This window comes from Haliotis cracherodii, unplaced genomic scaffold (assembly GCF_022045235.1).
Source record: "Haliotis cracherodii isolate W230 unplaced genomic scaffold, xgHalCrac1.p SCAF_20, whole genome shotgun sequence".
NCBI classification, from domain to species: Eukaryota; Metazoa; Mollusca; class Gastropoda; order Lepetellida; family Haliotidae; genus Haliotis; species Haliotis cracherodii.
In genome coordinates, this window is record NW_027266276.1 from 7555740 (window position 1) to 7580158 (window position 24419).

Consider the following 24419-nt stretch of genomic DNA (forward strand, 5'->3'; position numbering starts at 1 on the left):
TAGCCAACTGAGATACCATTCCGCAGTTAACATAAATACCCCACTCAGACACAGTATACAGACTCCAAGCCGACCAGTCTTTGTTTTAGCCCCTTAATGCCGAGCACCAGACAGGGTAACAACAAGTACCATCTTTTAACGTCTTTTGGTATGACGCAGCCAGGGATCGAAACCCGGACCTTCCGCTCTTTGGGCGGACGCTCTACCACTAGACCACAGATGCGGTCTGAAACTGTATGAAATAACAAGACTAGATAATGGGTTTTACTTTAATATACAAAATACTGACAAAAAGAATGACAAATAACTACCGTTCAATCAGTATGGCTACGTGAAAAAGGACACGCTGCCTACGTAAAGTTAGAATGTTAAACACTAAAGATAATGCCATGGATATAAGTGAAGTTATCGATAAGAGTTTCTCAATGAGTATGAAATGGTTTACTTCATGCTGAGTTGCAAGTTCATTTCAATCCCTCCATTGATTTTATTGTTTACAAAAAGAGGGCCACAGAAACCCAACATCATGTGAGTGAGTGAGCGAGTATGGTTTTACGCCGCTTTTAGCAATATTCCAGCAATATCACGGCGGGGGACACCAGAAATGGGCTTCACACATTGTACCCATGTCGGGAATCGAGCCCAGGTCTTCGGCGTGACTAGCGAACGCTTTAACCACTAGGCTACCCGACCGCCCCCCAGCATCATGTGGACTCTTCCAGTGTTCGTCAAATCACAAATGATACAAACGTCGTCCCAACCATAGTCCCAAACACTCGGCTGATGTCTCGACTTGGGATCAGGAAATCCACATCTTTCTACATTACTTCAGAAATTAAGATCGTATTTACCATAAAATGCTTCCTGAGGGTGCTCACAAAATCGATAAGGGGATGTGTTTTTTAAAACCTACATGTTTAAATTTCTTGTCAAGATTGAACAAACTTAGTTCAAACTTCAATGAAACAAAACGATTTTTTTTATAATAGTTACTTAGCAATAAAATATCTCTTTTGCGCTGTTGTTATCTGTAAAATTTCTAAATACATACACCAGGAAAAATGGACTGTCATGTAAATGTTCAGTCGTAGTAAGGATAAACAGATAAAGGCTTTACTTACAAATCAGTCTAGAAGTTTGTCAGGGGGCCCTTATTTAAGAACGGTGCTTAATACGACACATACAGTATGGGTAATACCGTATTCGACGTAATAAGCGCCCCGCTCTAATAAGCACCCACGGCAAAATTTGCTAATATATTGGCCAGTGAACAATCCCAATTAGCACCTTTCCGATTGAACAACGTACACAAGACTTATTCATTTGTGTATAATACGCAATCGTGTGTTATATGCACCCTTAATTACGGGCAATTAAATTCTGGAAAAATATATCTGTTGTGTATAATACACACAGAGTTTCCTTTTGTATCATTTCAGGCTGTCAGCATAAACCACCAAATTTACGATCTTTCAACTTTTTCAATTACATTCTAATAAGAGCCCCCTATTACTAATTTTGAGGGTGCCCTGGGTGCTCATTATGTCGAATACCGTACCTAATATTTCTCACAACTCAGAGTTATGGAATATTTGTCCCCTGTGAATTGATGTTGAAAGTTCCACCCCAAGACTACAAATTACAACAATTTCTTTACTTGGGACCGACAATCAATAATTCATTGTAGCTCGTAGGTTATTCTCTGAGTACTTTTCTCTGGACAGGGAAAATACAATGTCTTACCTGACGGAGAGGGTCAAATAATAATATAAACAGAAATAACAGTGTGGGTATACAAAATGGTCATATGTGATGTCTAAGTTACTGAAAATAGACTTTACTGCGCAAACTGAAACAGAAACTGAACTCACTCTTCTATTATTATTGGGATTATTCGAGTTGTTGCTGCCATCCGAATCTTGTCTATCCTGCAACATGATTCATTACATTTTGAAAATAATGGCCGTGTCGGTTGGTTGGTTGGTTTGTTGTTTAACGCTGCACTCAGCAATATTCCCGCTGTATGATGGCGGTCTGTAAATAATTGAGTCTGGACCAGACAATCCAGTGATTGGTATCATGAGCATCGATCCACGCAATTGGGATCGATGACATGCATCAACCAAGTCAGCAAGTCTGACCATTCGGTCCCGTTAGTCGCCTCTTACGACAAGCATAGTCGCCTTTTAGGGCAAGCATGGGTTGCTGAAGACCTATTTTATCCCGGATCTTCACGGGTCCCGTGTAAGTCTGCGCATTGGGTTTAACATTGCCTTGCTGGGTAGTTCTGTTACACATAGCAAGTCAACTTTCATGGGTTTCAGCTCAATGATGACAGTCTGAAAAAACCCGGGACCAGACATTCCAGTGATCGACAACATCAGCATCAAATCACAAAGGTGGGATACAATGATCAAACAAACCACAGAGTCTGACCCCTACAATTTACTCACTACTTACTTTTGTTTGTTGTTTAAAGCCACACTCAGCAATATTCCAGCCAAAGGACAAGGCCTGTACATAACAGAGTCTGGATCAGACAACCCAGTGATCAATATTGTGAGTAACTTTCCATGATTTCACTGGCAACAGCGGTCACTTTACAGAAACAGTTGCATTACTTATCTACTGACAATGGCAAGTCACCAAGATTTGTTCAAATCAAGTCACCATCAAGAATTGTGAGGTGAATTAAAATGCAAAAATCATCCGCTTCACAAACATGATCCAAACATCGGCCACACGTAATCTGCCATGTCCCAGAGAACAACCACCTATTGCTTGTTTGTTGTTTAACGCCGCACTCAGCAATATTCCAGCTCTATCATGGCGGTCTGTAAAGTCTAGACTAGACAAGCCAGTGATTTATATCATGAGCATGGATCCATGCTATTGGGATCGATGACATGTATCAACCAAGTCAGCGAGCCTGACCACCCAACCCCGTTAGTCATCTCTTACGACAAGCACAGTCGCCTTTTACGGAAAGCATGGACTGCTGAAGACCTATTCTGCCGTGGATCTTCACGGGTGACTACCTATTGTAGTAGGTTTATACAACTGAAATACTGAGCACCCCACAGCATCTTCAACTCACGCTGCCTCGGCCAGGTCTGTTTGAAGAACTGCCATCAGAGCTGCTGCTTCGTCCGCCCAGGGAAGAGTTACCTCCCCCTCCCTCTGTGTTCATGCAGGACCTCGCTCGGTAATACCCGACTCTCAAATCCAGCTTCTCTGTGAACATTGCAATATTCATTCAACTAACTTAGTTAGTAAAGGGACAAACTGTTGTCATTTAAAATAGACCATTATTTTTTTATTTGTTGGATCTCGGATCCGGTGACCCTATTTTGACACGTCAAACATGCAAAGTTATTGTGAGATTACTCAGTGTCTTAAAAAGAAAATAAGAAAACAAACAAAACACGAAGCTTCCAGCAGACGTTGGTGATAAAGATGGTGAATTCATCATTAGACCTCGCCATCGGTGCCAGACCTAACTGACATGGAATTGAGTGATTTCCATGATCCATTATCAAAAAAGAGAGAGCTCATGACAGCTTTTTTCTTATAACTATTCGGTTTATAAATTTTGAGGTTCTTTAATGATGAACTACCTCAAATTTTAAAACATAATATCTCCTAATTGATCCATGAGCCACAACATGAAACTGACACAACACTACAAACTAGGCACCAAATGTATGCAGCCTCCTGGTCGTGAACGGATCCATGAACGTTGGTTTCATATTCCAAGCATAGGTTCTGGGGATCTATTCAGCCTGGAATTCCCACCAGGCAGTGCCACATCAACCAAAATAGGGAGTGAGTGAGGGAGACAGATTTTATGCTGCTTTCAGCAATATTCCAGCAAAACGACAGTAGGGGACACCAGGAATAAATTTCACACATTGTACCAATGTGGGAAATAGAACCCAGGCCTTCAGCATGACGAGTGAACGCTCTAACCAATAGGCTGCCCTACTTCCCCTCGACCAGTATAGGCAAAATCCACTTACCATCTCTGTATTCATCTGCAGTTGATGCTAACTTCATCAAAGGTCGCAAATTAGGGTCCGGGTTTGTTCCAGGTACTTCACAAGGTCCATCTGGGTCAATCCTCAAATGCTTCTTAACACGACCAGGTTTTCCCAAGTATGTTGCCTTGTTCCACTTCTTCATCTTCTTCTGAAGAGATCTCTTCCTCAAAAACTGATACCACTGGAGTATGTAAAGCGATGGAGCTGGAAAAGTGACCTGCTTGTCAAAAGGAGATCTCACATCTTCCTTCCGTTCTACCTGTGGGCCATCATCAAGTTCATCAACTTCTTCGAGCAAGTCCTGTTCATCCTCGTTAGAATCCTCCAGGATATCCTTCTCCATGGACTCCTCACCTGCCTTATCGGCTGCGTCAATAGAGTCACTGGTTTCCTCACACGATGCTTTCTCAACTGCTTCCTTCAACACTGAATCCCTTGTTTCTTTTCTGTTGCCTGGATGCCTCGTTACAGCATCACATTCTTCCAGTACTTCCTCGACTTCTTCTTGACCCTTCACCTCATCAAGGACACCTTCTCTACAATTCTCCTCCGTAGACTTGTATTTTTCACCAACAGAGGACACTTCCGTATCTTCCCAATTCTTCCCCACGACATCAAATGCCACCTTCTCTTCACGCTCATCATGGTCCAATGAACCAGACCCATTACAGATGTCACAATGGTCTTTTCTTCCACAGATCTTCTCCCCTCCTTCCTTCAAGTCAGAGTCGCCTCCCTTGGACAGGATACTGGATTCCCGCATGAGTTGCCTCCCTTCCCTTCCAATAGCTTCCATGACTTTCTTCAACTGATGTGGTGTCAGCTTGGAGTGGAGCTTGAGGTACAGACTCACCAATGAGTTGCTCAGCCCCTCCTCATCAACACCCTCCTCCCCAGTTGAGATGTTGGTCCTCAGGCTGCTCAGGAGGTCAGACACATGCTTCTGCAAGTTCTTTCTGTGTTCCTGAGTATTCATCACGTTCTGCTCTCTGACGTAGTGGTTCATGAAGTTGTCTTCAGGAAAAGCAGTAGCGATCACATTGCAGATGTTCAGGACACCAGTTGTCAGTTTTTCTTCTTGGTTTCGGATGTCATTGGAGAGGTTCTCATCCAAGTTATTCAGCTGATTACCGAACACTGATTGGGGAGTCATCTCTGTATAATCGTTAGAATTCTGGGAATTTTCTCCATTGCATTGTGGGTAGTCCAAGACATGAACAAGGTTTTTGTTCATCTTTTCAGCCATCTTGTTGTCAGCGACTTGCGTAACTTTTGCATTATCTTTTGGGCCCTTGCGGACCTTGCCATAAACACTGTGCTTTTCACTGTGCTTAGTATTTCTTTCTGTTGAGGACAGAGTCTGGAAGATGTTTTCTGAAAGTTTGTCATCTTTAGATGGATCCACTTTTTCATCATTCTCCTCGCCACCGTAGCAGCGCTTTATCTCTGTTTCTTCTTGAAGGGCACTGGAAAATGAGTGAGAGAATGAGTTGAGTGCAACACTGAATTGAACTAGCATTTTAGTTATAATGAAGCATGTGTTGTTAATGATGGAAAGACAAAATATTACATATCGTGGACTCGTGGGTGTGTACCATTTCAGTAAACCCCAAAGTGCAGGTGTCATTCTGTACAGGCCCAAGATCATCATTGGAGCAAATCTGAGGATTCAAACCCATCTAAGAGTGATAGCTGTGCATAGTGAACTGCAGGACACAATACCACATGGCCAACCATGGTGGAGCAAATCTAAGGATTCAAACCTATATCAGCAGATCCTTGCACAGCTGAAGGAGACAACTCCAACTAGTGAACTGCAGGACAAAAGACCACATGGCCACACACAGAGGAGCAAATCTGGGTATTCAAACCCACTATCAGCAGATCCTGGCACAGCTAACGGAGACAACTCTAACTAGTGAATTGCAGCACGAAAGACCACATGGCCACACATGGAGGAGCAAATCTAGGGATTCAAACCCATTATCAGCAGATCCTGGCACAGCTGAAGGAGACAACTCCAACTAGTGAACTGCAGGACATAATACCCCATGGCAGACCATGGTGGAGCAAATCTAGGGATCCGAACCAATATCAGCAGATCCTGGCACAGCTAAAGGAGGCAACTCCAACCAGTAAATTGCAGGACACAAGACCACATGGCCACACACAGAGGAGCAAATCTGGGTATTCAAACCCACTATCAGCAGATCCTGGCACAGCCAAAGGAGACAACTGCAACAAGTGAAATAACTGCGGCACATAAGACCACTTGGCCACCTATGACCTCAAATTCTGTCTGTCTGTTGAATGCTGCCAAACTCCAAACGACAGCGACCTGTAAAATTATCGACTCTGGACCAGACAATCAACTGACGTTATGAACATCGTCCCTCACTGTCAGTACACGATGACACACAATCAACAAAGCCACTAGGCCTGTCTGACCCACTGATCCATATCATCACCTGGGGATCAAGCCCAACCTGCCCACGGAAGATATATGTAACTGGTTGAAACTGGTGAAAACTGTAATGGTTGAGCAGTGTTGAGATTGTGTATACTGTAATACATGATGAAACTTTTCCGGGCAACATGTTTTACTTCCTCACTTTCCTTTCATCAGAGTTGTCCCCCTTAGATATATATCATGCATATCAAAGCAACATACAGCCATATTTCAGCCTTATTACAAAGACAAGTAACTAATGCAGTCAGGACCAGACAAACTAGACATGTTTCTGACCAACATCCCTCACCTTCTTGGAAATATGACCTATAATCAGCCAAGTCGCCAAGTGGCCACACCATCTATAAGTCGTGTCTTACGACAAGCAGTAGAATGCAGGGTTCTTTTCTAATCTGGAATTCCATGACAGTCGTTTTCTTCAAATTGAGCACTTACCTTTGTTCTCCACTTTTCAGTCTTTTGTTGTCAATGTCTTTCGACCACTTTGAATGTAAGTCAAAATCTCTTCTCTGCCCGTCTGCTGGGTATGCCGGCAGACTCCAGTACGAGATCTCCTTGCTGTATGGCATTGTTACAGGCTGCGTGCACAAGTCACAGGCAAGCACTACCAAGATGCACTTGGCTCAGGATATCTGCAAAAGAGGAAACAAATATATTATACACTCGTTGTTGATTGATTACTGAAATGGCAATCTTTTCCACATGTATACAGATGAGATACAAATATAAAATACTCTGCAGGGATATGTCAGTATTAGAAACTGGCACTTGTCCTATAGTCCTTGCCAAACTGCCCAATAGTTAAGGTATTATAGGGACTAGAAGAAATTTGCACTTATTAACATGACTAAGGATTTGGCTACCGGATTATATTATCATTATAAGGACTAGTGGACTAAAACTGTTAGTTTCTATCGCAGGACTTGCTGAACTTCTAACCAGTGTGAAAACAATATCATTATATTATCGTGAAACTGAAATCTAATAAATACAGCCTAGTACCACTTCGCTGAAACCCACAAGCACAGGTATGGTGCTGACAAACCTAGAAACAACTGGGGCGAACCAGCATTCTAACCCATAATCATAGGTTTCTGGCATACCCAAGAGACGCAACTCTGCACAGCGAATTGTGGCCACTAAGCTTAGACGACTGGCCCTACCATACTGATGAATACATTTGAGAGACACACCTGAAAACTGTGCCAGAAAGATAAAATAAATTTCAACTGGTCTCTCTAGGTACATGGGGTGAATTCCCTGTGTGGGAGCATATGTACTTCTCACTTCTAACTTGTGACACAAAGTTTCTCACACAAGATATATATCATCCCTTATACTGCTCAAGACTAGTTGACTCATAAAACATACACTTTAATCAGAGATTCAGATTACAATTTACTTCTCTCAGATTAAAATATTCAGTCAGGGTTAGAAATTATAATTTTCCCAAAAGCACAAACTTGACGTTCTACAGAGTGGCCGCCCTGCATGATGAGGAAAACTTGGTTTTGCCACTTGTGTCACAATATGATATACCACAACAATTTATTTTTCATGAAGACGATAAAATACAAATTTATTGCCTAACTGGGTTGTGATATGATATGCATCTTGATGGAAGAGGTAATAAATCTAGATAAACGCCTCGGTACACAATCAGTCAGTCGAGACAAGCTCAACAGCATTTAGACAGGGTCACTATACAGAGAGTACTTCCCCAGTGTTTGTGGCAGGTTTTTATACAGTGCGTGCAGAAATAAAATAATACATTTTCAATTCAAATATTTCCGTGTGAAGTTTTTATTTCAATAAAATCAGTACTAGTACAGCTAATAATTATGGCCAAGCTTTAACTTACAGTCCAGTTTTGATATAAAGAACGTTCAATCAAAATACTAATAAAATAAATATGATTGTTGTTAGCACATGCCCATGTGCCAAGTTTTCTTCCGTCGCTCTGTTTATGATCGTTCCGACTATTACTTGTAAGCTGGGCTCTGATTGGATGAAATGAACGACTTCTGGGGAATTCCATCGATAGTAACGAATGACGTCCTGTGTCTGAGATTAGTTATTCCGTTGCCCAAAGACCATATATGGAAATATAAAGGACGCGATTCAAAGCGACCATCTGGCCACACTCTATTTTTAGCAATGGGAATTTCCAGGTTTTGATTTATTTTCGTCTGAACATCGTAAGCAGGCTTTGAAGAGTTTTATATTTTATGGTATTAATACAAAATTAAGTATATCACAATCTGTGCATGCAAAACATGCATGCAAAATATTTTTTGCGTGTTTATATGCTTTTAATACATGAAAAACTCAGGTTTCTGCCTCAACGCGAACACTGCTTCCCTATACAGACAAAACTTGCACTGTCTCCAGCAGAGGTCGACATGAAACGATATGTATCAGTGAGTGAGTATGGTTTTACGCCGCTTTTAGCAATATTCAAGCAATATCAGAGCGGTGGACACCAGAAATGGGCTTCACACATTGTAGCCTGGTCGGGAATCGAACCCGGGTCTTCGGTGTGACGAGAGAAGGCTTGTACACTAGGCTAGCCGACCGCCCCACGTTATGTATCATGATACATAGCTCACAATATGATACTTTTCACGATATACGTTATTTACGTCAAATCACTTGGAAAATTCTTACTGTAAATATTTCAGAGCAGGTTCCAAAGGAAAAGCTAGCAGTAGACACATGTTCGTAGTGGCTATTTTAAGTACTGAACTTGAAACGATAATTACAACACATTTTGCAATATTTCACTGACAAAAACGCTGAGGTCATTAAACCAGTAGTAAGTAAACTTTTTTAACAAGTGTATCATCTTGTATCGATACAGAAAAAAACATATCGTGCACTGTATTGTCGCATGAAAATTCATGCTACACCTGTGCAACGATGTATCGTTCCACCCTTAGTCTCCATGGATTAATGCAGACTTGCTCAGAGGCCATGACACAAGTATACGCCAAATTTCAAGAATAAATCCCAAATTGGAACAAATCATTTCCAAGATGTAGCTATTTTCAACCCCAAAGCAACTTTCATTCCAGCGGTACATTTGTGACCTGTTCTTCTAAACCTGTGACTTACAAAGGGATTATTTTAAGCATAACAGGTTATACATTATCATGCTATAACTTATACGCTTATAGTATAAGAAACAAAATTGTTGTTGTTGTTTGTTCCAGTGAATGACATCATGAGCATCTATCCACGCAATTGGGATACGATGACATGCATCAACCAAGTTTATAAGCTAGTCTGACCACCAGATCCTGTTAGTTACAACAAGCTTAGTCACCTTTTATGGCAAGCATAGTTGCTGAAGACCTATTCTAGTTCATTAATAGTTTCTGATCAAATTCCTTTCAATCATTGAATAAAAATAATTCTTTTGAGTCATTGTGATAACATTTTTCAGTGAATCACGGGTAGATCATGGTATTTATGACTACCTATTTCCTAGTCGATTTTACAAGCACATCACACACGACCCTATTACTTTGCGCCCATAAAGAAATTACTCATGCAACAGGAAATACAATCGAAAATGTAAACTATTTTGTCCAGTGAGTACTCTAGTTTAAGACTGAGCATTGAAACACAAGACAGCACGTTTTCCTGAAATGCAGGGTTAGAAACTAACAGTTTTTGTCCACTAGTCCTTATAATGATAACATATAGCAAAACCCTTAAAATGGGCCAATTCCTACTAGTCCTTAGGATACCTTTACTATTGGGAAGTTTGGTAAGGACTACAGGACTAGTGCCAATTTCTAACCCTGAAATGTACCCAAGAAAGGGATGTCTGTAGAAAAGATGGAAAATTATTGTCTGAACATCCATCGTCACATACCCAGTGTCCGAAATAACAGCCTGCCTGCCTGCCCGTGGCTGGTAACTTTTCTATTGGGCTGTATGAAATTTTCCTCCGCCTGCCCGTCTGTCTGGCAGATAACTACAGACAACTTACGTTTTCAGTTCTATTATTGCTCCATGTGGATTCTCAAGTAATTGTTTGCATTATTTCAACTGAGTCAAGACGCTATTTGTCTCTTTATATTTTTGGCGATTTTTCAATATTTATAATGTCGGAATGCAGGCAGGTTACACTTATGGGTCACCTGCCCGACTGTCTCTTTGGGTTTTAAACATATTTCAAAGACTGCCCAATAATCTTCTCCCATCTATTTCATCATGCCCGAATTAGAGACAAGACACATAGAAATGAGTGAAGAGAGAGTCCCAGAACAGCTACATAGTTGCATAAACTGTGGAACATAAATCACTATTACCGTATTCGTCATAATAAGCCCCCCTCTCTAATAAGCGTCCCTGGCGATATTTGCTAATATATTGGCTAGTGAACAATCCCAATTAGCACCCCTTCCGATTGATCAATGTACACAAGACTTATTTATTCGTGTATAATACGCACTCGTGTGTTATATGCACCCTTAATTATGGGCAATTAAATTCTGGAAAATATATCTGTCATGTATAATACACACAGATTCTTCTTTTATATCATTTCAGGCTGTCAGCATAAAGCACAAAATTTACAATCTTTCAACACTGTTTTTTCTCTCACCAAAATTATATTCTAATAAGAGCCCCCTATTTCAAATTTTGGGAGCGCACTGGGCGCTTATTACGTCAAATACGGTACCCTATTCATTTCACCTCCGGTAAACACTACTGTACATCATTCGGGGACACCTGTAACAAAGGGTCCTTGTGGAGCTTCCCTACCTACAACAGTCAGTGTCATGAAAGCATTCAAGCTCGAAACTAGTACCTGATTGAAAAGAGAGTACTTGGAGGTGTTAGCCCAATACCCTATCTTAGGTATCATACACACAGAGTAAGAGCTAAATTCATTTGATTATTTAAGTCTTGAAATCTACTGGACCCAAGGGAGTAAAAATATATTGAATACCCAAAGAAAACCATCAATACCCAATGTGAATGACGACTTGTGAGTTAATACTCAATTACCATAAACATTACCGGTATCTGGAGCCCTGAAGTTATGTATGGTTAATCCAAGCACGGTTTTATTTCAAGCAAAGCAAGCTATTGAACTTGAACAAGAAGACAAAGCATTTGACATCCTGTTTCTGAATATACTGCAAGGATAAAGACGTGGTGATCTCTGTCAATGTAACCTCTCTCTTATTAGTGCTCCAATATCCTGCACAGCAATATCCTTTGGTTGATTTGGGGGGGGGGGGGGGGGGGGTGTTTGGGTAAGCAGATTCATATATATATATATATATATATATATATATATATACAGGGGTGGGCAGGTTCATATACATACAGGGGTGGGCAGGTTCATATATATATATATACAGGGGTGGGCAGGTTAATATATATACAGGGGTGGGCAGGTTAATATATATATACAGGGATGGGCAGGTTCATATACATACAGGGGTGGGCAGGTTCATATATATATATATTTATATATATACAGGGGTGGGCAGGTTAATATATATACAGGGGTGGGCAGGTTCATATATATACAGGACTGACTGATATAGAAGATTTAACGTGCGCTTTCCGACTACAGCGTATTTCGCACACGGTTATATATACAGGGGTGGGCAGGTTAATATATATAAAGGGGTGGGCAGGTTCATATACATACAGGGGTAGGCAGGTTCATATATATACAGGGGTGGGCAGGTTCATATATATATACAGGGGTGGACAGGTTCATATATATATACAGGGGTGGGCAGGTTCATATATATATATATATATATATATATATATATATATATATATATATATAGGAGTAGGCAGATTCATATATATACAGGGGTGGGCAGGTTCATATATATACAGGGGTGGGCAGGTTCATATACATATATATACAGGAGTAGGCAGATTCATATATATACAGGGGTGGGCAGGTTCATATATACTACTCAAAAGAATTTAAGGATCACCTGATTCTTTCATATTACTATAGTTAATATCTCATGTCATGACAGATTAACTTTACCATTATGAAAGAATCAGGTGATCCTTAACTTCTTTTGAGTAGTATATATACAGGGGTGGGCAGGTTAATATATATACAGGGGTGGGCAGGTTCATATATATACAGGGGTGGGCAGGTTCATATATATACAGGGGTAGGCAGGTTCATATATATACAGGGGTGGGCAGGTTCATGTATATACAGGGGTGGGCAGGTTCATATATATATACAGGGGTGGGCAGGTTCATATATATACAGGGGTGGGCGGGTTCATATATATATATACACAGGGGTGGGCAGGTTCATATATATAGGGGTGGGCAGGTTCAGATATATACAGGTGTGGGCAGGTTCATATATATATATACAGGAGTAGGCAGATTCATATATATACAGGGGTAGGCAGATTCATATATATACAGGGGTGGGCAGGTTCATATATATACAGGGGTGGGCAGGTTCATATATATACAGGGTTGTTGTTGCATTAAGTGTTTAAGAGGTCGCCTTCTACCTAAGCAATTTCGGCTGACCTGTCCCTCTTTGGGACTCCTGTGTGTGAGTAGGGTATGTGTCGAGAGTTAAACAAAGACCTCCAACATTGATATATAATACATAAAAGATCAGTTATCCACTCTGTAACATGGTAATTGGACGTACTTATATCTACATATTAGAGACGGGCACTTATTGGAGGAAACATGGTAATTTTCAGCTCTAACGTAATGTCACCCCATCAGCAAAGAGGAAACAAAATGTCACAGGGCAATCAAACACAAGGTGGGCAGGCAGCCAACTCCGCCCAGCTAACTGCAAACTTCCTCCTGGATATTAATTCTTCTTAGCGTGGCAGAGGGACAATGGTGTCAGGAAATTAGGTTACTAACAGCGCCATGCATGGGTTACAAAGCCATGTGACTTTGAATGTGATGATACGTGTATATTCCTGTATGCAAACAGTCTGTGCAAGGTTTTTCGGTTCTAGCTTGTGGTGTATATATATATACTTGCATAAAACAAACTTGCTTATACTACAAGCTATCAATCGGGGGTTCCATAACATTTTATAAATATATATACAATTGCCTACAAAGGAAAAAGTATCGATTCTAACCTTAAATGTATTCTTTAATAAATGTTACACAAAACACTAACTACTAGTGAGTGAGTGAGTGAGTTGGGTTTAACGCCTCTCATAACAGTATTCCAGTTATATCGCGGCGTGTCAGCGGAAAGCCCGAAGTGATGCAGGTCTCAGACATTTAGCACTTCGGTGAAACCTACGAGCACGGGTATGGTGCTGACAAACCTAGAAACATAATCGAGGCGAACCGGGATTCGAACCCACAATCATAGGTTTCTGGCGTGCCAAAGGGACGCCACTCTGCACAGCGAATCGCGGCGCCATAGACGACTGGGCCACCCGTGCCCCAACTGCTAGTGAAATTGAGGAGTGAAAACAAGAACATTTTCATCCATAGCGCCACACTTGACTCTGCCAACTGTAAATCATCAGTGTGACAGGTATTGGGCCATCCTGTCTATGAAAAAGGTGAGCAAGGTATCGTGATACATATCGAATCACACAGTTGGTGTATCGTAGGTAAAATCAGAGTTTTTTTTAGTTGAACTAGGCATGCAAAGGTACTGAAACATAACGACTCCCTAAAATGACAAAATTCAAAAACACTTAATATTTTCTTATAAAATGTTCATTTTTAATTACCCTCCCAAAATATACATGTGTTTTATATTTTTATGGTCCTCCGCTACAGACTGACTTCGCTGACTTCCACCACACCCTACACCCTACCGCCGATATTAAATGACTGGCCTCTAAGTGCCCCACTTTTCGAGTTCTAGATTGACCCGTGAAGATCCAGGTTAGAATACCTTATTTACTTGAGTATAGTGCACACTTTTTTCCCAAAAAACACAGCTGTTTAGAAGGGGGTGTGCATTATACATGCCATAATGAGTTTTGATGTTTTTTCCCCTATGGAAAGACATTACTGTGAGCACGTAACACTGGAAATACCATGTCAACAAATCCATACTCAAGTATGCAAATTAATCATGTAATTACACTGTCTGGCTAAGTGTTCTTTGTATATCTGGACATATGTTTGTAACTTATTTCATTAATTTTATTCAAAATTCCTTTTAATATTGTTTTAATTAATTTCGGCAAAATCGTGTGTGAAGCGATCTGAAGATCACACAACTCACCGTTATTAACTGCAACCACGGTCAGATTATCTCTTTTGACGCCTTGAAACAAATTTTAGTTGACAGAAAATGGATACATATATCATAAATGTCATACTTTGACTCGTTAAAATTAATATTTGTTATAGTTTGACGATTCTATGACAACACATAGTTCTCGTGATCATGTGCGCGGGAGCCTCGACGGTGACTGGTCAAACTAGTTCCATGTGAAAAATAATAACAGGCAATGATAGCGATCAGCTGCTTTACTTAGGGTTATTATTATTTTAAATAATATATTTAGTAAAAGCTGCAACTAAATTAACAAGATATTGGAATATATTATTCCTGATAAAAAAATGTTAAAAAAAAAGTTTTATCATTGGGTGTGTCATGACTCAATCACCGATAGATTCCAAGAAAATGTGTGTACAGCTGATTGCTGTTTCCGGCTTAGTTTACGAGAAAATACAAAAGGTAATCTTAATTCCGGGATGTAGAACAATGCTTAGCAGAACAAAAACTACAATTCAAACGGTAAATCAACATTTCTGGTGATCTTTTATCTCAAATTTCAAATTTGCACCAAGTTTCTCATCACCCGTTCGTTTATCGGAATTCGGTGAAGGGGTACAGTGTAATTTGTTTTCTGCGCATAAAATTCGAATTTTTTATCAAAAATGTTTTAGCTTCCTTCAGCTTGAACAAAGTTTGTTTTCTACCACGATATCTCTAATAACAAATGGAACTCATGTATCAGGCCGAGGGCATTTATAATAGAGTATATGGTAATACATTCCTGAATTGAGAACCCATTGATATGCCCTGCACATAGCCAGCTATTATTAGCCCTCCATGCTCTGAGTCTACAATAGTGGTTTGTGAATTGGAGTGCTGCAGATCACATTATGCAATATTATACATGATAATTCATATCCTGCTGCAGATTAATAAATTGAGAACATGAATGAGTACTTTGAACTAGGTGAAACAAATATCACTCACATTTATAATTATAACTACACAAGACCATATAGTATACATGTGTATATAACTTATACACTCTAAAAATTTCACTTACGAGTAGAGGTGTAATGACACGGTTGTGTCACAATATGATCCTATCTTGATACTATGGTGTGATTCGATTTATATCACCATACAGTACTTATATTTCAAAAGATAATTCTTTGATTTTGCAGGTTAATCACAAACCTTCTACTGTAGACATTACTGACCAACAGTCTGGATAAATCAGGTTCTACTGTAGACATGACCGAACAACAGTTTTGATAAATGAGGTTTGACTGTAGACATGACTGAACAACAGTCTGGATAAATCAGGTTCAACAATATACATTACCGAACAACAGTCTGGATAAATCAAGTTCTACTGAAGCAACTACTAAACAGTCTGGATAAATCAGGTTCAACTGTAGAGATAACTGAACAGTCTGATTTGTCAAGCCCCAATGTTGTGGCCATAGAACAGATTGAATTAACTGAGGTTGTAAAGCAGTGGTTATTAAAAAACAGGTTGAATTAACTGAGGTTGTAAAGCAGTCGTTATTAAAAAACAGGTTGAATTAACTGAGGTCGTAAAGCAGTGGTTATTAAAAAACAGGTTGAATTAACTGAGGTTGTAAAGCAGTGGTTATTAAAAAACAGGTTGAATTAACTGAGGTTGTAAAGCAGTGCTTTTAAAAAACAGGTTGAACATAGCAGAATGATTTTCACATATATAAATATATAATTCACATTTGTTTTCATAATTATTACGATCGATTTATATGGCACACTAAGATGAAAAAAGTGTTTCCTCGTTTACAATAAGCAAGCCATCATTATTCACAGTAGTAGACCAGATTTCATGTGTGTGTTTTGCCTGCATTCTATCAGTCAACAAAGATCTGTACAAAGAAACATGCATTGCATGTCAAAAAGGATACATTATGCAACTTGGATTTTTTTATAATTTCCCGTGGGTTTCTACACAAGCTACTCAAAAGTAATTTGGTAAAGGTGATTTATTCTGCGTATTTTACACAACCTGGCAGTTCATCTGGAGCTCTGTACTCAAACTCATTGAAATCAGATCTAAGTTCTCACTGCCGCTAAACAAAGATATGAGGACATCCCATTATGGGTCACACCAAGACGACCTTGGGCGAACTTTGACCGACAACTGACAAGAAGTCGACATAAGCCAATTAGAAAGCAGCTTTCTTGAGCTTTACGGCACTCGTTTCAACCTGGCGAATTCCATTTCTGTCTTCGCTTGAAAAATATAATGACGCAGTTCTCGATTAATATTTTGAAAACTGAACAAACGAACATTCTGGAATGTCTAATATCTGATTGAGAATGTATGGCAGTGCTTCCCACGTACTGTGCAAAACCTCCTCCGTTCAAATGTTTATCCCACTGAAGCGAGAGATAAACAATCATTTTGACAGAAACAGTCGTATGGGCTGTAACTGTCGTTCGGAATACCCCATGTTAACGTTTTCGAGGTTGCATGATTAGAAAATACATTCAGACTGTCACTTTCATGATCTGGTAAGCGACGCTTTGATTGGTCGGATGAAAGGTCGTTCTGACATGACCCGCAATGGGATGTCCTAGGCTCTTTGTTTAGCGATAGTGAGAACGAAGATCTGATTTTAATGAGATTGCTCTGTACTTCAACAGGAAAGCTCAAGTACCATGGATTCCCCTTAATTTCTAACACTGGTTTACTGATAAAGTCTGGACTAAACTTAAACCAGTCAAATCATGTTAAAGTTGAATATCTTATATATAAAGAAACAAAAACCTACTACCTTATCTACACATCCTCCAGAAACTAGTCCTCAATTGTAACAAAAGGATGTCTGGACCGTTGTTGTCTCCACTATCTCTAACCTTGACCATGTAGACAGTGGATGCTAACCCCAAACTGGAAATCTATCATCAGACAACAGGAAATAGTCGTCTTGCAGACTTTGGACTTTCTGTCAAGTGTTTCACAAACAGCCCTCAATCTACAGACACAATCACATTGTGAAACTACAAATGCATGTCTCATGCAACACGCGTCCTGCATGGTTATGTGGGTGACGTAGGTTGCTCTTGGATTAAAACTTGGGTGGGCTAACTATGATGATTTACTCGCTATTTAAATTGAGTTACATGCAGGAGCAGACGTCGTGGATATTATCAAAGGGAGGTTACTCTCAATTCTGTCAAAGCTGTTTTCATTCATGTCATTGTGAACTAAGGTTTTACTTCTCATTGAAAACAGGGAAATAACGGGAGTTGGTTGCTTGGAAACACTTAAATATAAAAATACTTTTGAGTGATTAATAGTTAGCTAACCAGGACATGAATAAGTAGAGAAGGTGATTCAGTTGGGTTCACCTGCTCATTGGGCATTCTTATTTCAATCACAGCATGCCGGCTGAATGTGGGAGCTTAAGAACTCATGGAAATGCAAAAAAAAACTGTTTTGCTGGATTTAATAATCGACACAAAGCATTACGGAGATGTAAATACGAAATAACAAAACAACTGGAAAAGTACTAGTCTGGATTTGCTAGTTTTATCTCAGTGCTCAATACAAAATGTACTTTACAGGAGGTAATTTACGGGCACTTTCAACATTCAAAAATAAAAGTAAGTCCAAATTGATGTGGCAGAAACAGGCTATAGGCATTATGCAAATTAGCATGGAAAAAAGGCCCGACAGACACAGTGGCATGAGAGATGGTAGATATAATCAGGCCATATTTCTTCCCAGGTAATAATATTCAAATATACGACAAGTTTGAAGAAGTTCTTTCACCGAAAATTGAGGTGGATGCACCATCTTGTTGGACATTAATGAAAGAACGATGTTACCAAGGATACTTAGATCACAAGGGAGGTAATTAGAAAAGCCCAATGACATCAGTCCTTTATGATGTAACTCAAAAAGTGTACTTTTTCGCAGGTCAAAGTACAGTCGGTGCCTTTGATTGTTTATCGAGTTTCTTAGAATTAAAAATACATACCTACAAAATATGAAGTAAAATCCAAATGGAGCTCAGAACAATGCTTAAGATTTGCCAGATAATTCAACAATTGTTATTCATTTTTACCTTTATTTTCTTGGATCTGGGAGATCTCTAAGGGATGCAGGTCATATATACATGTGCACCAGGTGTAACATTTTCACTGAATAAGGTTCTGGCACAGCAAAGGGGCACAAGTCTGTGCAGTGATTCGAGGTATAGTAACATGACTAGGCTAAAAATAGTTTTCAACATTGGGTCGCCTGTATTTGTTTCCATGTTACATATCAATGCATATCTAATCGGTAATTAATTTCAAATGCATATAAGTTTTTAAGTATAAAGTGTGTAAAATGTTAGCTTCATCTGGAGTTGGGTTTAAGGCCACTTTTAACAGTATTCCAGTTATATCACGGCGTGTCAGCCTAATGTGGGAGGAAAGCCCAAAGTGATGCAGGTCCCAGACGTTTACCACTTCGGTGAAACCCACAAGTACAGGTATCGTGCTGACAAACCTAGAAACATAATCGGGGCGAACCGGGATTTGAACCCACAATCCTAGGTTTCTGGCATGCCAAAGGGACGAAACGCTGCAAAGTGAATCGCAGCTCCTTAGACAACTGAGCCATCTGTGCCCTGAAATAAAGATGTACCTGCTTTCTTCATGGTATACTTCTGTAAACACTCACAATTTACCATTCCCCCCTTCTCTCCCCTAACCTAGCTATAATAAATGTCAAGTCTCTGGACTAGCTCACCACTAAAAATTTCAAATGTATGTCACATTCCTAACGGTTGTCACTATCTTGGAGTCTTAGTTGTCTGTAAAACACTGTTGATAAGTACTTTATATTTATGTAATCAATATATCCATACCAGATGTCTGCTTAATCTGTATAATAACCAAACATTTGTACAACTTATAATAAATATGGCATAATTCAAAATAAAAATAAAAATAAAATTAACGTCAAGGTAAAAAGATATCATTAATCTGATACGACAAAACTGGTTAGTATCAAGGCATGAGTAAATATTGATTGCCACATAAGAAATGTCTTAGACACAAGTGTCCCAAGCACAGGTAGAAACTAACATTTTTAGTCTGCTTGTCCTTATAATGATAACATATAAAACCCCTAAAACCGGCAAGATTTTTCTAGTCCTTATGTTACCTTAAGTATTGGGCAATTTGGCAAGGACTACAGGACTAGTGTCAATTTTAAGATTACCAGAATAATCCCAAAGAATTCAACTCACCTGACACAAACAGCCCTGTTGTCCGTGAATTGGACCTATAGCCTGACTCAGCATATAAGCAACAAGGTAAGACCCCACTAACTGTAAAGTCGTAACTGTTATTGTATACAGATAAACACACATCAGCTCTGTGTTGGATATAAACTTGAGCTCTAAGTCTTCATACGGGGATTTCACAAACTCACGTGAGCAGTGGTTTTGATGTGGATCTATATTTAGCCAGCTATACATTATAGCCCCGGAATGCCAGCCATGCATTCACTCGTGTTTTTTCACTGAACATTACAACAAATAAGACAGAGAAACCTGTGACTTGATCATCAATTTGACCATTTTGAAGCAAGGCTGTTTTGTTTGGCTAGGGGACAGTGAGGTGAACGTCCTAGATTATTGCACTTATATAGCGACGTGCATGCACATGAGTGTGTGTGTGTGGCTGCTTGTACTAGTCCAGACTGATGCTGATTTATAGTGCTAGCCCACTGTGATACCATGCCGCAATTTAACATGAATACCCCACTCAGACACAGTACACTGACTCCGAGCCGACCAGTCTTTGTTTTAGCCCCTTAATGCTGAGTGCCAAACAGGGTAACAACAAGTACCATCTTTTATCATCTTTTGGTATGACACTACCGGGGATCAAACCCCAGACCTTCCGCTCTCCAGGTGGTTTCTAGGGGACAGTGGGTGTGCCTCTGAGTTCTATGTAACTTTGGCACAACAGACTTGGTGAATTCAACTGGACTACACACTCACAAACTGACCTATTTTCTTAACTATATACAATTCTCAAATCTAAACTGAATAAGGTTTTCAAAATGTATCTGTTGCCAAATATATATATCGGTTTAATATTTCTCAAAACTAAATAATTTTGGTCAGATTTATTGTTTATTTTTGTTGAAAAGACGTTTAATGAGGGGGAAAAATCCTTGGCCCATAGGCAGATGACAAGTGAGCATCTCTCCAGCACCCTCAGTCTGCTTTCCCTCCTTTAGTGATCACCACTTGAGTTATTTCTCCCACTCTTGAGGCAGGGGGGCACCTGTTGCTCCTAAACTACTGGCTATCTCCAAGTCAAAGTTCCCCTAAAGACACAAGTCCAATGAAAAAAATCTTTTTGATCTTTTGGACTTCTGTAAACTCTAGAATAACAATCAGGCATTTATTTATTTCTGTAAATTCTTAGTTTACCATGTTCATCATGTTCAGGGGAGGAATTCACGTTTTTGTTTGGAGACTAGATTTTATAGACAAAGAATAATGGCATCTTGATTTCTCACGAATATTTACAGTAGCAAGTAATGTTAAAATCTCACATATACAACCCCAGTCTTAAATGAACTGTGTATTAGTTGGGTTTTATCTGTGTCTCTACCTGTCTTCTTGTCTAAGTCTAACTTGTTCATCTTCCCGAGGCAAGAGAGTTAACCTACTTTAAAAGTCCAGTTTCCACCCTTGCTGAACTAGGCTGGAATTCCTGGGCTCGATCGTAGCGCCTCCAGTGGTTATTACGAGTTATGTCCATTCTGAGCCTCTCCTATGGACCAATCAGATTCCACCTCTCATATCACTTGCATTTGTTTCAAACAAAATGGCGGCGTCCAGTCAAGACTATCTGATCGATACTCAAGATCTATATTGTGATAAAACGGGTCTTACATAGCGAAGTGCATCACATCACACAAGCACCTTGATTAAAAACATGAAAAGATTGGAAAAATATCTGTTGACAACGAGTTGGCGGTGCACATGCTTTGCAAATCCTGCAATCAACCGAAATCTGCACAAAAGTTATGAACTGGATTTCAATTTTGTTGCGCGAGTTTGATTGGACTATGCATAGACTCGTTAGTCCAGCCAAAATTTAACTCCATATCCTAGCCTAGTAGGGCAAGGGTGAAAACTGGACTTTTATAGTCTGTTAACTCTCTTGCCTTGGGAAGATGAACTTGTTTGGCTTCAAAACTTCACAAGGATGGCAATGGCACAGTTAGAATCATAGTGGAACTGTGCAGTGTTTGAAATAAAACAACAACCAGACAATCCAGTGGTTGACATCATGAACATCGAGCCACACAACTGAGATACGATGACCCGATCCCGTAAATCCCCTCTTCCGACAAGCACAGTCGCCTTTTACGAATAGCTGGGTTGCTGAAGACCTATTCTACCCCGGATCTTAACAGGTGGTGTGTTATCAGACCAGTTATAGGTCAATGTCAACATCATGTGGGAGGAAAGATGAAGCAGGACCTAGAGTGAAGGTCACAAACACGGGTGTGGTGCTGACAGATCCAGAATGATAATCAGGGAAAGTATTGGATTGAAACTCACTATCGCCACCCGATCCCATTAAGTCTCCTCTTATGACAAGCATGTCGCCTTTTGCGGCAAACTGGGCTGCTGACTTAGACCTATTCTTCCCCAGATCTTCACGGGTCCTTCAATATGTCCAGACCTACAGACCTACTGTAAGGCATCAGCAAAACTCCAGAGGAAATTCTGATTTTTATACATGTGATCTGGTCAAGTCACATGACCATGTGTCACATGTGTGTAACAATCCACGGCCAGTGACTTAAGACACAAGGAAGATATTGACAGGCAGGTTGTCACAAGGACTGTAGTCAAAGGAAGATATCATATTTACTCATACAATGAGTCCAACCTAGAAAAAAGAATTTGAAATACGGAAGAAAAATGTTTCCAGTAGGCGAAATTGATGAGGTGGTCAGATTGGATGACTTGGTTGATAGCATGTCATCGTATCCACACGGTGTGGTATAATTGTCAAAATACCAATAACTGGATTCTCTCACGTGGTCCGTGGTCCCAAGTCTAGTGGTGGACGTCCGCCCGGGGAGAGGAAGGTCTGGGGTTCGATCCCCGGTTGTGTCATACCAAGACGTTAAAAGATGGTACTTGTTGTCACCCTGTCTGGCACTCGGCATTAAGGGGCTAAAACAAGGACTGGCCAGCTGGAAGTCAGTATACTGTGTCTGAGTGGGGTATTCATGTTAAACTGCGGCATGATATCTCAGTGGGATAGCACCATAAACCGGCATCAGTCTGGACTAGTATGGACAACCACATACACATACACATGTGCATGCACGTCGCGATATAAGCGCAATAATCTAGGACACGACGTTAAACCCGATTTCATGTCACCTCATTTAAATATTTATAGGTTGTCATCATATACCTGGGATGCTGAGTGCAGCATTAAACAACAAACAACTTGTCCTAAAACTTTGGTTGTGCCACTACAGTAAACCTAGAAGGGCATCTTGTTTTCTCAATTTTACAAGTAATTTCACATACGGTATATACTACCCATGAAGATCCGGGGTAGAATAGGTCTTCAGCAACCCATGCTTCCCGTAAAAGGCACTATACTTGTAAAAGGCAACTAACGGGATTGGGCTGTCAGGCTCGTTGACATGGTCGATACACATCTTTGTATCCAAATCGCGTGGATAGATGCTCATGATGTCAATCACTGGATTGTCTGGTCCAAACTTGAGTATTTACAGACCAGAGGAATATTGCTTAGTGCGGCATTAAACAACAAACAAACCAACAAACAAACAGACAAATAAATGAACTGTAGAGTAGTCATGGTTGGTGGATTTGACCTGGGTGTCTCACCAATGCTTAAGCCTAATTGGCCACGGTTTGAAATGTCTTGTATGAGAGTGGCAATGACACAATAAGAATCATAACGGTATGGTTGGAAAAACTTCACAGTGGCTACGAATACACATTTCTTTAAAGAAGATACCCTGTGAGAATCTTCATGATGTGAAGCCAGTGGATAATAAAAAACTGGACAAGCCCATGGAAATTGATGAACATAAACTGGACAAAAAAAAGTTAGAGATCATGAATATTTTCGAGAATATTTTAATGAAATTGTGTACTCAGTCTCCACTATACAATAATATTCCCCAAAATAGTCGTCATCCCTAACTGTTTTTGTTTAGTAAACATGGTAAATGAATTTGCATATTGATCAGAATTCAGTTGGCCTACATCCATTTTCAATGAAAATTATTTTCCTGAGGGCACACCTGAAATCTTTGTGATCGCCATGTGGCACATTTAAAAAACACACACTGCATTTCCATCCAATTGGTGTACTCATCGTGTAATGAGTGCTTGACGACTAGCCTGAACATATATTCTGTTAGATATGTAAGTGGGTCATGGTGCGAAGGTTAGGAAGGGGGAGTTTCGTCAATAGCATTTGAGTGAGTGAGTGAGAGTGTGAGTGAGTTGGGTTTAACGTCGCTTTTAACAGTATTTCAGTCATATCACGGCGTGTCAGCTTAATGTGGGGGGATAGCCCAAAGTGATGCATGTCTCACTGCTCTCAGACATTT

At 40.0% G+C, this 24419-nt stretch overlaps 1 protein-coding gene across 3 annotated transcripts in view; it reads right to left on the minus strand.

Moving 5' to 3' along the window:
* LOC139470278 (uncharacterized) overlaps window positions 1-24419 on the minus strand; it is a 54935-nt gene that overhangs the window by 21811 nt on the left and 8705 nt on the right. The window contains exons 1-5 of one of the 3 annotated variants that reach the window (XM_071252632.1): window positions 20029-20067; window positions 6946-7142; window positions 4020-5506; window positions 3098-3234; window positions 1872-1928 (exon numbers count right to left, since the gene is read on the minus strand). In XM_071252632.1, coding sequence (XP_071108733.1) covers window positions 1872-1928; window positions 3098-3234; window positions 4020-5506; window positions 6946-7079 — 1815 coding nt within the window. In that variant the 5' untranslated portion in view covers window positions 7080-7142; window positions 20029-20067. Of the gene's footprint in view, window positions 1-1871; window positions 1929-3097; window positions 3235-4019; window positions 5507-6945; window positions 7143-20028; window positions 20068-24419 lie in introns of those variants that run through there. The other 2 variants (XM_071252631.1, XM_071252633.1) reach the window with 2 other exon arrangements.